Source organism: Apus apus, chromosome Z (assembly GCF_020740795.1).
Source record: "Apus apus isolate bApuApu2 chromosome Z, bApuApu2.pri.cur, whole genome shotgun sequence".
Taxonomy (NCBI): domain Eukaryota; kingdom Metazoa; phylum Chordata; class Aves; order Apodiformes; family Apodidae; genus Apus; species Apus apus.
Genome location: NC_067312.1, coordinates 963,996 through 976,703, shown reverse-complemented (window position 1 = coordinate 976,703; position 12,708 = coordinate 963,996). Strand labels below are relative to the sequence as shown.

Genomic DNA, 12,708 nt, shown 5'->3' with positions numbered 1-12,708 from the left:
AAGCACATTGGGCAAGTGGCTGTGAGGCACAACCCACAGCAGCACAGCACCCATCTGAGGCAGACAGCCAGGAGGGAAGTGACAGCAAGCCATGGTACCTGCTCTTTAGTCTGGGTTTAGCAGCAGAAAGAGAAAATCAACACAGGTAAAGATTTTGTCTTCACATACTAGCTCGTCGAGCAGCCCCTAGAGCTGTTAAGAGATCTACATGCAATGACCTTGCATCCTTTTACAGAGTCTCAAAGCACCACCAGAAATTAAAAGCTGCTCCTAGTTAGTAGTGTAGGAACTTATTTTGTGCAACTTACTGAAAATAAGATATGTAACATCACCACTGTGAACACCAGAAACATCACACGTGGAAGGAAGGAGCACACAAACTGTCGGTGCAAGAAAAGAAAAAAGTGCTTTTGATCTTTTCTACTCTCATTTTTAATACATTCAACAAACTGGGTTAAGCTTTGTAAACCTGAGGGAACGTTTCCTCCTGCCATCCCCTCCACTGAGCTGCCTGTCCAGCAGCTGGTGACCAGAAGCCTTCCAGCACTTCACCTGGTTTGGAGCCCTGGGTTGAATGCAGGGTGGATGGAGCACTTTGAAGCAACACAAACCTAAGTATTCCTGGTGGGCAAAACGAGGAGAGGAACTGAATTATAATGAACCAGCAGCTGTCACAATATGACCACAGTAACCAAATCAAAATATCAACCACTAACCCAGATGAGATTCAAAGGTCACCACATAAGCCAGCAGCTTTCTTCAGCAGCACCCAAAACCTCCAGCTAATCCTTGCAGTGAAATGCTCCGTTAAGATACAGGGCTTTAGGAGCAAGTAACTGTATATTGGGAAGTGATTTCATGTACCAGCAAGATATCCCAAGGAGCAGGGTAAGGAACACTCCCAAAGAGCACACCTGGAAGCAGGAGAGGCAAAGGGAAGCGACAGCTAATGGGCCATACCCATCCCAGCTCTCTGCCCATGCACATTTTATTGCTGGGCAAAATACCCACTCTTCAGATCCTCTCAAGAGGGCCCCAGATCCCCAGCAGGGATCCTGTCCAGCAGGACCCCACGTGCACCCAAAGCTGGAGCAGCCGAGTAGGGCAGCTCTGAGCCTTCCTTCTGCTCCCCCCCCCCCAGGCCTGCTCCACAGCTTCATGCACTGGCCACATACAAATGTATTTAACAAACAAGTATCTGAAAAATAAAATACAATCTACGTCCTCATTTAATCATACCCTGCCTGCAAACATCTGTGGTTTGCAGGTATGGGGCCAGGAAGATCTATCCCCCACTGGTGACAAATGGGGCCTTCTAGAAACATTCAGTGTTTCCAGAGGTCCTGATCAGTTTATTCCATGGCTTAATTCTTTAACCGGGTGCCTCCAAGCATGTTCTTCAGAAACAACTCCCTCTTAAACCAAGTGAAACCAGTATTTTCACTAAGATTGACAAAAACAATCAGAGAGAGGAATGAGATTTTTCTGTAACCCAAGGGCAGTCAGGAGAGAGAGAGAGACTTAAAAGTTCTCCAGGCTCAAATTAAAGGTTAAGCTTGAAAGGACCAGGCAGCCCAGTGGGTTTCACAGAAGTGTGTGGCTATTTGCAAAGTGTCTCTGTGCACTACCTAAGCCCCATGGCGTGAGTTAAGAAGGGAGTGTTGAAATTTCCATGCTTTTTTTGGCTTATACTCGACCCTCTAAAACTGTTGTAACCACATTTTGTACGTGAAAACATACAAATGACTACAAGCTCCAACATTGTCCTGTATGTTGAACAACTCGCAGATATTTCCCAATATTAAAAGACAAGGCAGTTTTTAGGGATGTATATTAGAGCTGAGGAATGATATATCACAGTTACAGCTCCATGTTTGTTTTGGCTCTCATTCAATCCTTTAAAGCAAAGCATTCGGTTAGTTCATTGACAACTGCAGAAGAAGGGTGTGATCTTGGCCAAGCACAAGCATTACTAATATTTTTACATCATATATTTACTTTAACCAAACTCATTTATCAACCATAATTAAAGAAAGTAGCTATCATTCACTTACAAATAATTACAGCCTCTCTTCATATTGCCATGGTGCTTGCTGCTAAGCTAAATGATTATTCAGGGGTGTCAAAACTTTCTATCATGGGGTGTGGGGTGGAAGGAGGGTCCTTGCCAAACGCCCTGGGCAAAGTCTCACTCCTCTAAAGCAGAAAAGGCTGCAACTGCCCTCGCCTGCAATCCAGGCGTTTGCAGCTCACAGGTCCCAGCAGGCAGTGATCCGTGGGGCTCCAAAACCAACAACGGCTTCAGGGTCCCTCACCAGTTATTTATCTGTTCCCTTTTGTGAACACAGATTTATCATGTGTTCAGAAACCCTTTTCTACTTTAAAAGTCCCATTCCGAGCATGTCCCGATCTTCCCCATCAACTGGCTGCTTCTTGGAAAAGGAAAGGCTGAGCCTTAGGAAACAACCATTTCCCTCTTTCAGAAACATGGCAGTTACTGCATCAAAAGTCACGTCCCTCTTGCAGCAAGAAAACAGTCTGTGCAATAGAGATCACAGGTGTGCACCTTGGAAATGGCATGAGAGCTTAAAAAAATAAAAATCCACCTTCCCACCCTTCCATGCTGAGTACAATCAACCCCAAAAATGAGGACGAGGGATTTGAACCCTCTGAATTTTCTTTCTGATTCACTTATGCCACTTTTAACAACACGGTCAAGTTAGGAAATTTGATTTCTTACTTTGTATTCTGGAATTGACAAAGGGAGGAGAGAGATTGTCATGCGACCCAAGGTCTCTGCTCGCCATATGATCATAGTGAGTCCCATCTCCATAGTTCTGTTAACAAATTAGGAAAAAACACAATTTTACAAGTTTAAATGGCAGTTTTCAAAACCTACAGGTCCCTACTTTCCTCCTAAGTTTTAAGCCAGCTAGAAGAAATAATGTTCCCTTTATTATTTTCCCCTATTGATTGTGCTGGAAGTGAGATGTTCCAGAACATTTTAAAACTGTTTCAAATTTTTATTTCGTTAGTAATTGACTTCAGTTTGCTGTGTGGATAATCCTGAATGGGTGACTGAGATGAGGTTCCTGGAATTTCTTGCTGTGCAACTCAGCACTCTCTCATAAGAGTCCTCTTGCCCATAACACAAGCAAGAACAGCAAAGAAATATTTAATTTAGCGCTTTGCTTTTTAAATCTGTTTTTATGTAGAAATTTGCCATCTTCATGACCTCACTGCTATACATATGCATTGGCCTAGAAAAAAATAAATCAGAATTTTTTAAGTGGGTGTGGGAAGCCACTTCTCACTGAGAAAATACCTGGGCACAGCACTCCTCCCTGTGTGCAACCTGAGCATGGGAAGTGAGCAACAGGGACCCTGCCCGCTGCATCGCCTTGTCACCCCTCACCACTTCCCTGGGGAGAAACAGCACCAGGCTCTGCCCACAGAGCCAAGAACAGCTAAAACCTTGGCAGGATCAGGCCCTGAATTTTTTTGCAACAGTCTTGGTGCAACCTCCTGCTCCCAGTCACTCGATTAGCAAAAGCTTAAATTGCACTCCAAGCGCCGGCCAAGCACAGCAGTTATGTCATGTTTTGTTTCTTGGGTTCAGAAGAACACACGAGAAACTAATTCTGCTAATGTGGAAATAGCATCATCATTTTACAAAGGAGGAACGAGAGAGAGGTCAGGCTGCTTGCAGAATAACTCTGCAAGTTAATGCACAGTCTTGATTGAAACTCCAGGATTCTTCCCAGGCTCGTGCTCTTTTCTTTATATCTCCAAACTTAATTGTATGCTCACATTCAAGTTTTTGCATGCATAAATAATTGTGTGTGCAAATTTAGAATTTACTTTTCAAAACATTTTTCCCTAGGACGCAATACAAGTGTCAAGTGAAAAAAAAGGGATAAAAATAAAACTGACAGATGTGAGCAGTAATGACGTAATGGATGCTAAGCAGGATGGAAGAAGAAAAGGTGTCGGGCTTCCCTCCCTCGGCGGCAGGGCCAGGGTCCCCCCGCCACGCTGCAACTGGGGGACCCCCCTCAGCTCCCCACGGAGCAGGCAGGGGCTCAAAACCTGCCCCAGGGCAAAGTCCACTGAGGGCAGGACCTGTCCCAGGGGAAAGGACAGGCTGAGGATGAACAGGGTAACTGCACTGCCCTCCAGGCAGATACTTGAGGGCACAGAGCTCCCAGCAGCGCTGCTCACAAGCCCTGATCCTTCATGTTAATTAGAAAACAATTAAAAAGCAATTTAAACAAACTGTTTAAATAAGGGCACAAGTAAGAGTGAAGCCACTTTTTGCCCAGCCTAAGTGTACTTCATGCATTTGCAGGATGTAAACAGAAACAATCATCTTGGCACTGAATCACAGGCGGTGCCTGGCCACGGGGATGGGCAAAGCCAGGATGCTCCAGGTGGAAAGGCTGGGGAGGACCATGGGCAGGGCTGCCCACATGCTGCTGCTCAGGAGCAGGGCACAGTGCCCAGCTGCTCGGCTGGAAATAGCACCACTTCCCTACCAAAGGGATCAGCATCCCCAGCCTGAGGTGGCTGAAGAATGTGGATAACTGCCCACAGCCAGAAAGGCAACGACTGCCTCCAGCTGTCCTGCAAAGCCCAGGGAACACCACGTCCTGCTGAGACAGACAGCAGCTCAGTGCCCACATCCCCTGGAGAGGGATCCCACTTGTGGGGAGCACAGGTGTCCTCGCCCCATCCTCAGGGTGCCTGGAGAGGAGGCAGGCAGGCTATCGGGCTACCTGCTCCACAGCTTGGATGGTGCGTAGGGGGGATGTGATGAACCATCCCACCTCAGTTTGCCAGCCACCAGCACCTGCCAAAGGAGAAGGGTTTGAAACCCCCCCTCACCTGAGACAGAGAGCAGCTGAGGTTCACTGCTGGAAGGGCAGGGGCACAGCCACTTGGGTGGGCAGCCCTGGCAAGGTGGGACAGCCCTGCTGGCCCCTTTCCAGCTTCACTGACCTAAGCTTGGGCCTTGGGGTGCCTCCAGAGTGGCCCGTGGGCTCCTAAACCAGGATGAGCACAGCCCACAGTGGGGGCTCTGGCCCACTCCACAGCTTTGGTGACACCTGCAATCCCTAAAAACCCAGCTGCAGAGAATGTAACTCTGCAAAATCTCTGCTCTCCCTGCTCTCCTAATGGTAGTGGTGGCTGAGAGAGCCTAGCAAGAAACAAACAGTTAATATTCTCACTACCTGTTAGGAGGAGCAGAGCAGGTGCCAAATTCAATCCCAGGATCAGGTTTGAATGTTAAAAAACCCACAAAAAAAGCAATTTGAAAGGGAAGACAGGCTACAGCCAACTTTACATGCCCATTTTTCTATGCAATCAGGTGTGTAAAACTCATATTTAAGATTGTAAATTTACATATGCAGGAAGTCTGGTTTGGGGAAAAAGATTAGATATACTTACCCTGGATGGACTAGGATGTCCTGTATTCCCCCAGGACCCTGAGCTAGTTCTGTCTTCTACATCTAGGGACAAAAAAGTTCTTTAGGCTTTATTGCAATAATTCTTTCCTTTTGTATAGGCACTTTTAAATTAATGTTTCGAATTAATCTCCTGTTGCCTTTAATTAAGAATCAAGCACAGGGCTACTACGATGGCAGTGGCTTCTGACCCACTGCTTAAATTAACTCATTTAAATTCACAGCAGAAGTGAACTGGACCCCTCAGGAACCTGAGGTTTGAACATAAAAATTAGTTCAGCAGCTCAGTGGTTCTCGACACTTTAACAAGTGGCTGCACGGTACCAGTTAAAGTCCTCCCAAAACCTCCAGCACAAAACCAGGTATTGTCAAACAGCAAAAACAAAGCATGACAAAAGAGACAAAATCCAGAGGTTAAAGTAAGGCATGTTTGGGGTAAATGTACCTTTCACCACCTCATCTCAGCCTCTGCTGCAGAAAAGCACTTCAGCACATACTTGTACATCAAGAAAAGAAAAACGCATTCCTAAAGCTGAGCACACAGGGGGTGTTTCTGGTTTTTCCTCTATTGTTGGATAGAAAATTCACTGCAATCCTTGGGAGACCCTCCAGTCATTTCACACAGCCCATTCTGGGATGTTTTTAACCATTTTTTCCCCTGTTTGAAAGAGCACCTCTAGAAATTCCACATTTGTGCCCTGAGGCAGTAACACCTGCCATTTCAGGTACAGCCCGAAGAGCCAGGACTCCCACAAGCTCCTCTAAACTTTGCAACACATCAAAGAAACGTCCCAATGTGCTACACGATGGCTTCTTCCAAAGACACCCCAACTGTACAGGGCTGTCCCTCTTGGGTACCCTCAGCAGTGACGTGCACCTCCAAGGCTGGCCACACTCCTCCTGAGGAGGCACCAAGGGCCAGGAGAAGCCACCAACTCAACCCTGAGCCACCATGGAGGCAGAAGGCAGAAAATCCCCCTGGGTGTGCTGGGAGAGGTTTGTATGACCACTGCCATCACAACACCTCCACTGAAGGAGCTGGGAGTCTCTCAAGACTTTCCACTGGGCTACAAACTTCCTGGATAAACACACCACCAGTTCAGCAAGGCACTTGCATGCAGGTTTAATGGCAGCCTGAATAATTCCAGAGGAATTCCCGAGTTCATTCTTGTGTTAATTCAAGTAAGTGAGATCACTCATGCTTAACATTAAGCACATCCTTTAGTACAGTGAGGGACTGGCCCATGCTGCTTAAATCCATTACCTTTCTTACTTTCAGGACAATAAATATCAGGAGAAGTGACTGACACTGATCTAGAACAGCATCACTGCACATCTCAGGGCCATTTCCCAACTTGCTCCTCTGTCCCCACCAGCATCCTAATCAGATCATCATCTTTCTTGCCTTTTGTCATGCACAAACTGCAGCTTTAGTCTAATTGGAAAAACACTTATTTGGCCTTGCTGGCTAGAGGAACTTTCTCACAGTGCTGCTGAAGTCCACACATGTGAGCAGCTCCCTTTGCCCCATAGAGTTCTGGATGAACCAGTGTAAGATCAGCAAGAACTTCACTTGTCTGAGAAGCAGGTGTGGTTATTCCCACTTTTAAACACAGGGGCTGTGACCAAACCAGGTTGATTTCCAAGATAAGAAAAAAAAAAAAAGCACCAAAACCCCCACAGGTTGGTTTAGTTCCATGCTTTCCCCCAATTACAATTTCTATTATCTCAATAACAGATGAATGTGTTAATAGCACAAGACACTCTTAGGTAAATATTTAATTAAGCTCCAGAAAAAGAAAGAAAATGTGTATCATTTACCTGACAGATCAGATCAACCATTCTATTAGGTTAATTAGGCATATTTTTAAAAAATCATTTGTGTTATGTAACAGGCAATTAACTCTGTAGAGCCCCAATCCATTGCCTGCTAAAAACCAGTGGATATTATCCCACTGATTTTGATGGGCATCGTCCCACCCTCCAGCATGGCTTCCAAAATCCATCTGGAAGCAGAAGTGCTCAGCCCTGGGGAACAGCACCTGGGGACAGGACAACAGCTCCAAGTCCACCTCCAGAGAGGTGACCAACCCAGCACCTCCAGGCTCCCCTGCAGCCTGCCCTGCTCTCAGCTGTCTCCTGCAGACCCATGAGCCAAGCACTTACACACCAAGAAAGGTTTCCAGACTGCTATACTACACATTTTAATTATGTTAAGAATATAAATGCCACAGCCTTGCATGTACTAATGGGTCACCTAAAACAACATTTCAGGGCTGTGTTTTGGGCAGCACTCCTTCTCTTGTACTTGGAGCCAGAAGGGAGAGCAGAGAGGACTGGGGACAGCCCCACACCAGCCCAGGCAAGGGGTGGGCATACATTGCTGTGCTCTTCCCTCTGGGAGCTCACCACCCAGCTCCAGCCAAGAGGCTCCTGTCACCCCTTCCACAGATGCTGGGCTTATACACACCATTGAAACCACTCATGGGGTCTCAAAAAGCTTTTTTCCAGGCATGGGGAAGGGGCACCACACTGCCCAGGATGCCCAGTACTTTCCAGCAGCACATGGAAATACTGGCTTCATGGCCAACCACTGGATGGCCCCAGTGATGTGAAAGGAGCTTACGCTCCAACAGAAGTTTTTGTGGTGAGCTGAATTCCTGCCCCACTGTCCTTTCCAGAGCCTTTTGCTGTGTTATCCCTACCTCTCCCTCAAGCCAAGCATGACCAGAGGACAGGAACAGCACATACCTCAGGGCTGGGGTATTCCTCAGCTCTGCAAACAATCCAGATTGAGTTCCTGGGCACACCCAAGATCAAGCCAGAGAGAAAGTCCTGCCTAGAGAAGGACACTCCAGGCAGGGAGAGGGACAGCTTTTGGGGATGCATCCAGGGAAGTGAGCCAGTAAAGGTAAGCAGACATCATTCCACACACCCAAGTGTCCTACCGTGGGCAGAGATTAGCAGACTAACCGCACCAAGTCATTCTGTCAGATTTACCTAGACTTCACATTTTTTAGGCCTCTCAAGAATCTGGCTGAAAATTCCTCATCCTTTACCTTGCTTTAATCTGAACCCATATCATGCTCAAGTTCTTCTACCACAGTTAAAAGTTCTGGAGACTGATCAGCAACTGACAAGAGATAGCTCTTGTGCCTTATCTTCAGGGGTCACGTCTTAGCTTTCGACCAATTTTCTTTATATTTAGACTTAAATGTGCAAACTACACTATATTACTCTGCAAAACATCAATGAGAAGGCTTAATTAAGTAACACTGACAGATAAATCCATTTCTTTCGCAGTAATCAAATCAAAGCAGGTTGACATAACACAGGAACTTAATACAGTTACTCCCTTGTAATTGGAAAAAGGCCCTTTACTTCTCATTAAAGCAATCTTCTGGGTATTGGCATAATAAGAAGGCTCAGGGCTTTAATACTGCCCTATAAAAGCCCCAAGACACAGACCCCTTAAGCAAACATGCCAGATTATCTAATTCCTTGATCACAGTGGAACATGTAGTTATTGTTTTAAACTACTAATTCTTTATCTCAGCTGCAGACAAAAAGGAGGAACTCGGTCTGAAACACGTACCATGAAGCTCTATAAAAATGCAAGCTCCAGCTGGGGAAAAAAGAGGCGTTTTCAGAAATACCCTACATCTTCAGCTGAGAAATTGAGAGCTTAGCAAGAAGAAAAAAATCATTCTTGGACATAAAGGGCAAATCATAAAACACAGTTTTATTGCATTTGTGAATTTGCTGGAAAATATTAGTTGAATGAAAGTGGTGGTGGCCAAAGCCCTCCTGCTGTCAGCTCCCCACTGCCCCAGGGCAGGAGGCAGCACCTGCCTGCAACCTCACAGACACACAGCTTCTCCTCAGCCTGGGAGCAGACTCGGGTGTCACCAAGGTGGGTTCAGTGTCTGGGTGATGGGTCATGGCAAGCTCAGAGCTCTGGGCTGCTCCCCATGGCCATGGAGGGGGATGTGGGGGGGCAGGATGGGAGAGCTGGAGGAACAGGTGGGTGCCTGCCCCTCGCATGCCTGCTCCTTGTCTCTTCTCATCTTGGTTACAAGTTGTCTCCCCATGACCCAGGGAGCTAGTGACACTCTAGGGCCAGCTAACTTCTGCCCCCTCCAACCAGCCCTTAAATCAACAGCACTGCTCCCAACACAGAAAAGGAAAAAAAACCCCTCACTAATTACTACCTAGTCAATCCAGCCTAGTTTAGTAATAATTGAGTATGACAGATACTACAAGAAGGTTTGTAAGCTCCTAAACCTAATTCCAGAAATACATTATGCACCCTGTAAGTACTGCTGCTTTGGTAATTAGAACAGTGAAACCCTAATGACACCCAAGTCAATGCAAAATTCTCTGGTGACTTATTCTCAGAGCTTGGATTTATCCCCGAGTGCATAAACTTGAACACATGTAATTTTCCCCAGAATCTGGCTCCTGTAAATTAACCTCAGTTAATCACAAGCATCAGGCAATGTGACATCATGGATAAGTTTGGTCACTTTTTCAGAAGGCAGCTATACATGATAAATTCAGGGTGATTTAAATAACTTCACGCAGCATCTCAGGAGTTCTGCCTAAAAGAAGTGACCCTGGCACTTAGATGGAGTCAAACCACTCTGAGCATTTAAAGCAGAAAAAGCATATTCCACTCAATCTAGATCTCCAGTGCTTGAGACTAAGATTGACTGGATTCAAATCATATTGCCTCTGGGAAGAAAAGACTTGCAATCCACACTGATCACACCCCAGTGCTGAAGGTACTGCACCTTCAGAGAGGACACCAACACTTCAGGATGCAGGGAGAAATCCAGAGCATTGATTCTGGGGCTACAAGCTGCACTTCTGCAGAGGAACGAGTTCTAGAAAGCCTCTGGTTGAGCTGGCACCTATCCTGAAAAATACATTTCAGCAGCCTGCTGAGCTCTGCTTCTTGCACCTAAACTTGACACCTAAACTGAGGTGGGATGCCCTGGGAGCCCCCGAGCAGGGCAGGAGGTTCCAGCCAGGCTGGGAGATGCTCACACCCTGCCCAGACCTCCTGGTGCTCCCATCTGCTGAGCACACGCCCAACGTGCCCAGCGAACACCAACAGGACCTCTTTCAGCAAAAGCACGACAGAGACCACATGGTCCACCACAAGGCTGAGGTGTGAGCACTCCAGCCTGCAGACCATCACCATCCTACTCCCACCTCCACCTGTGCTTGAGGGAAGAAGCATCAGCCTGAGCATCAGGGGTCTTTAAATAGCCTCCATGCTCTGGGTCCACAATGAATAAAGCTGCTTAATACTCATCCTCCCAGCTCCAGAAAACAAAAAGTTCAGAATTAGGCAACCTGAAGTACAACTTACTGCTCAATACACGTAATTTCAAATTATTTTCATGGCAGGCCACTGGCTCTGACACACTAGGTGATCCTCTCAGCCAACACTTTAAGTCATTGTGATGCATAAGCTGGAGACAACATGTACAGGTCACAATACCCAGTCCCTTGAACTTTTTGGTAAAAGTTACACTTAATCCCTTGAGGTGCCTCCAGAGACTTTAGAAATAGAAAATTAGTGTTGTTGTTTTTTTTTTCTGGAAAAATACCCAAACCCAGAAAAAAAACCAAACAAACAACCAAAAAAACCCAAACTTCTCTTTGCAGGAATAATCCAAACAAATACTTGGGAAGCCATCCAAGACTGTAGCAACAACACAGGGCAAGAAACTAGATGACTGTGGAATATAATCTTGTTTGAACCTCCCACCACCTCCAACAACAAATTTGAGCACATACATAAAATCCTAAAGTTACAGGCTTGGAAATGACACTCCCACACTTTGGTGAACAGCAACAGGGATATCACAGGCACTTTGTGCACGGAAGGGTAGGGGGAAAAAGACTCCTGGGGAAGCAGGCATTTAGCTACCGTGGTGCTCAGGGTGGTATTTCAAGGAGGGGATTTGGGCTGTTTATTGAAGTACAGAGATCACTGCCCCAACCCTCCCAGGTGAAACCAGAGCTGACTCAGCACCTCTTACCATGTCATATGGTGCTTGCTGGAGCACGGTGGCATTTCATGGTGCCCTGCAAGAGCCCAGGCTCCACTCCACTCTCCCAACACCATCATCCCAGCACAGGTGCAAACACAACCACAATAACCTGACCACTATGCGCATGAGAGTAAACAGAAGGAGAAACATACACACAAATACAACCCTTTTTCTACATGTTCAAACAATAAAGGGAGCAGAAAGGGCAAATTCAGTTTGCGTTGGCTGAACCTCCTCGCTTTGAAAAGACAGGGGTGAAATGCTACCTCTGTGGGAGTTCTTCATTTGATTTCAATTAAGACTAAAATGTCATCTCTAGTATCTGTGCCCTCTTAATTCCGAATAAACAATATTTTACATTTAAAACAGCAACATTCAGAGAAGCAGCACAATCAAAATCGTGACATTTAATGGCTGCAGTAACACAGATGCTGAGTGAGCAGCCTGCACTCAGAAGTGTGCCTGGGAGAAGTCTGGCCTTTATCCACCAGCTTCAGAGCAGCAAATACTGAATTTTGTTCCTTTAACTTCACCTCATTGCTAGGCCATCTTCTTTTAAAGGATCTGAACAAGCTACATATCAAGCCAAAGAGAATTCTTGAAGAAGGGTCATTTCATGTACATAAGGGCAAAATATTTATTGGTATCTTATTTGACTTCCTGGCTTTGGAACAGAATTGCATGACTGCAATTCCAAAATACTGTCACAAACTTGGAAAACATTTAACATAAGAGTAGAAAAATGCTTAAATTGATGCCTTTTTGTCTTTAATGAATTAACTAGAACATGCATCTCAGAGACAAGTGTTGTGCTCCTCAATTTACCCACAGGGCAAATGGGATCAGTTGTGGAAGAGCAAAAGGAAAACCTTCCACATGCTTGTTGGTGAACTCAGAGTCAAATTACTGAAGAAGACTTTCCAAAGCAGAAAGGTAACATACTCTAGTCTAAACTAATAAATTTGCTTAACCTCCCAAAAACTGCTGTAATGTGTTTGCTTTGAGAAAAGATGCCAGGGAAAAAGGAGGCTCCTTCCCAGCAGCTGACTTCTGCACACAAGTGGTGGGTGTCTCCTGGACACCATGCTTGTGCTGGGTGCAGGTGCTTGCTGGCCTGGCAGTTCTTCCTGGCCTTGACCCCAATAATTCTCCCAGCCTTCACACTCTGCACACATCTC

At 46.0% G+C, this 12,708-nt stretch overlaps 1 protein-coding gene across 20 annotated transcripts in view; it reads right to left on the bottom strand.

Annotated features, from left to right (window-relative positions):
- TCF4 (transcription factor 4) overlaps positions 1 to 12,708 on the bottom strand; it is a 224,452-nt gene that overhangs the window by 146,028 nt on the left and 65,716 nt on the right. For 19 of the 20 annotated variants that reach the window (XM_051642456.1, XM_051642454.1, XM_051642466.1 and 16 more), the window contains 2 exons: positions 5,449 to 5,510; positions 2,741 to 2,837 (listed from right to left, as the gene is read on the bottom strand). The exons of the other annotated variant lie outside the window; for it this stretch is intronic. In XM_051642456.1, the coding sequence (XP_051498416.1) occupies positions 2,741 to 2,837; positions 5,449 to 5,510 (159 nt within the window). The remainder of the gene's footprint in view (positions 1 to 2,740; positions 2,838 to 5,448; positions 5,511 to 12,708) is intronic. 20 annotated transcript variants of the gene reach the window in all.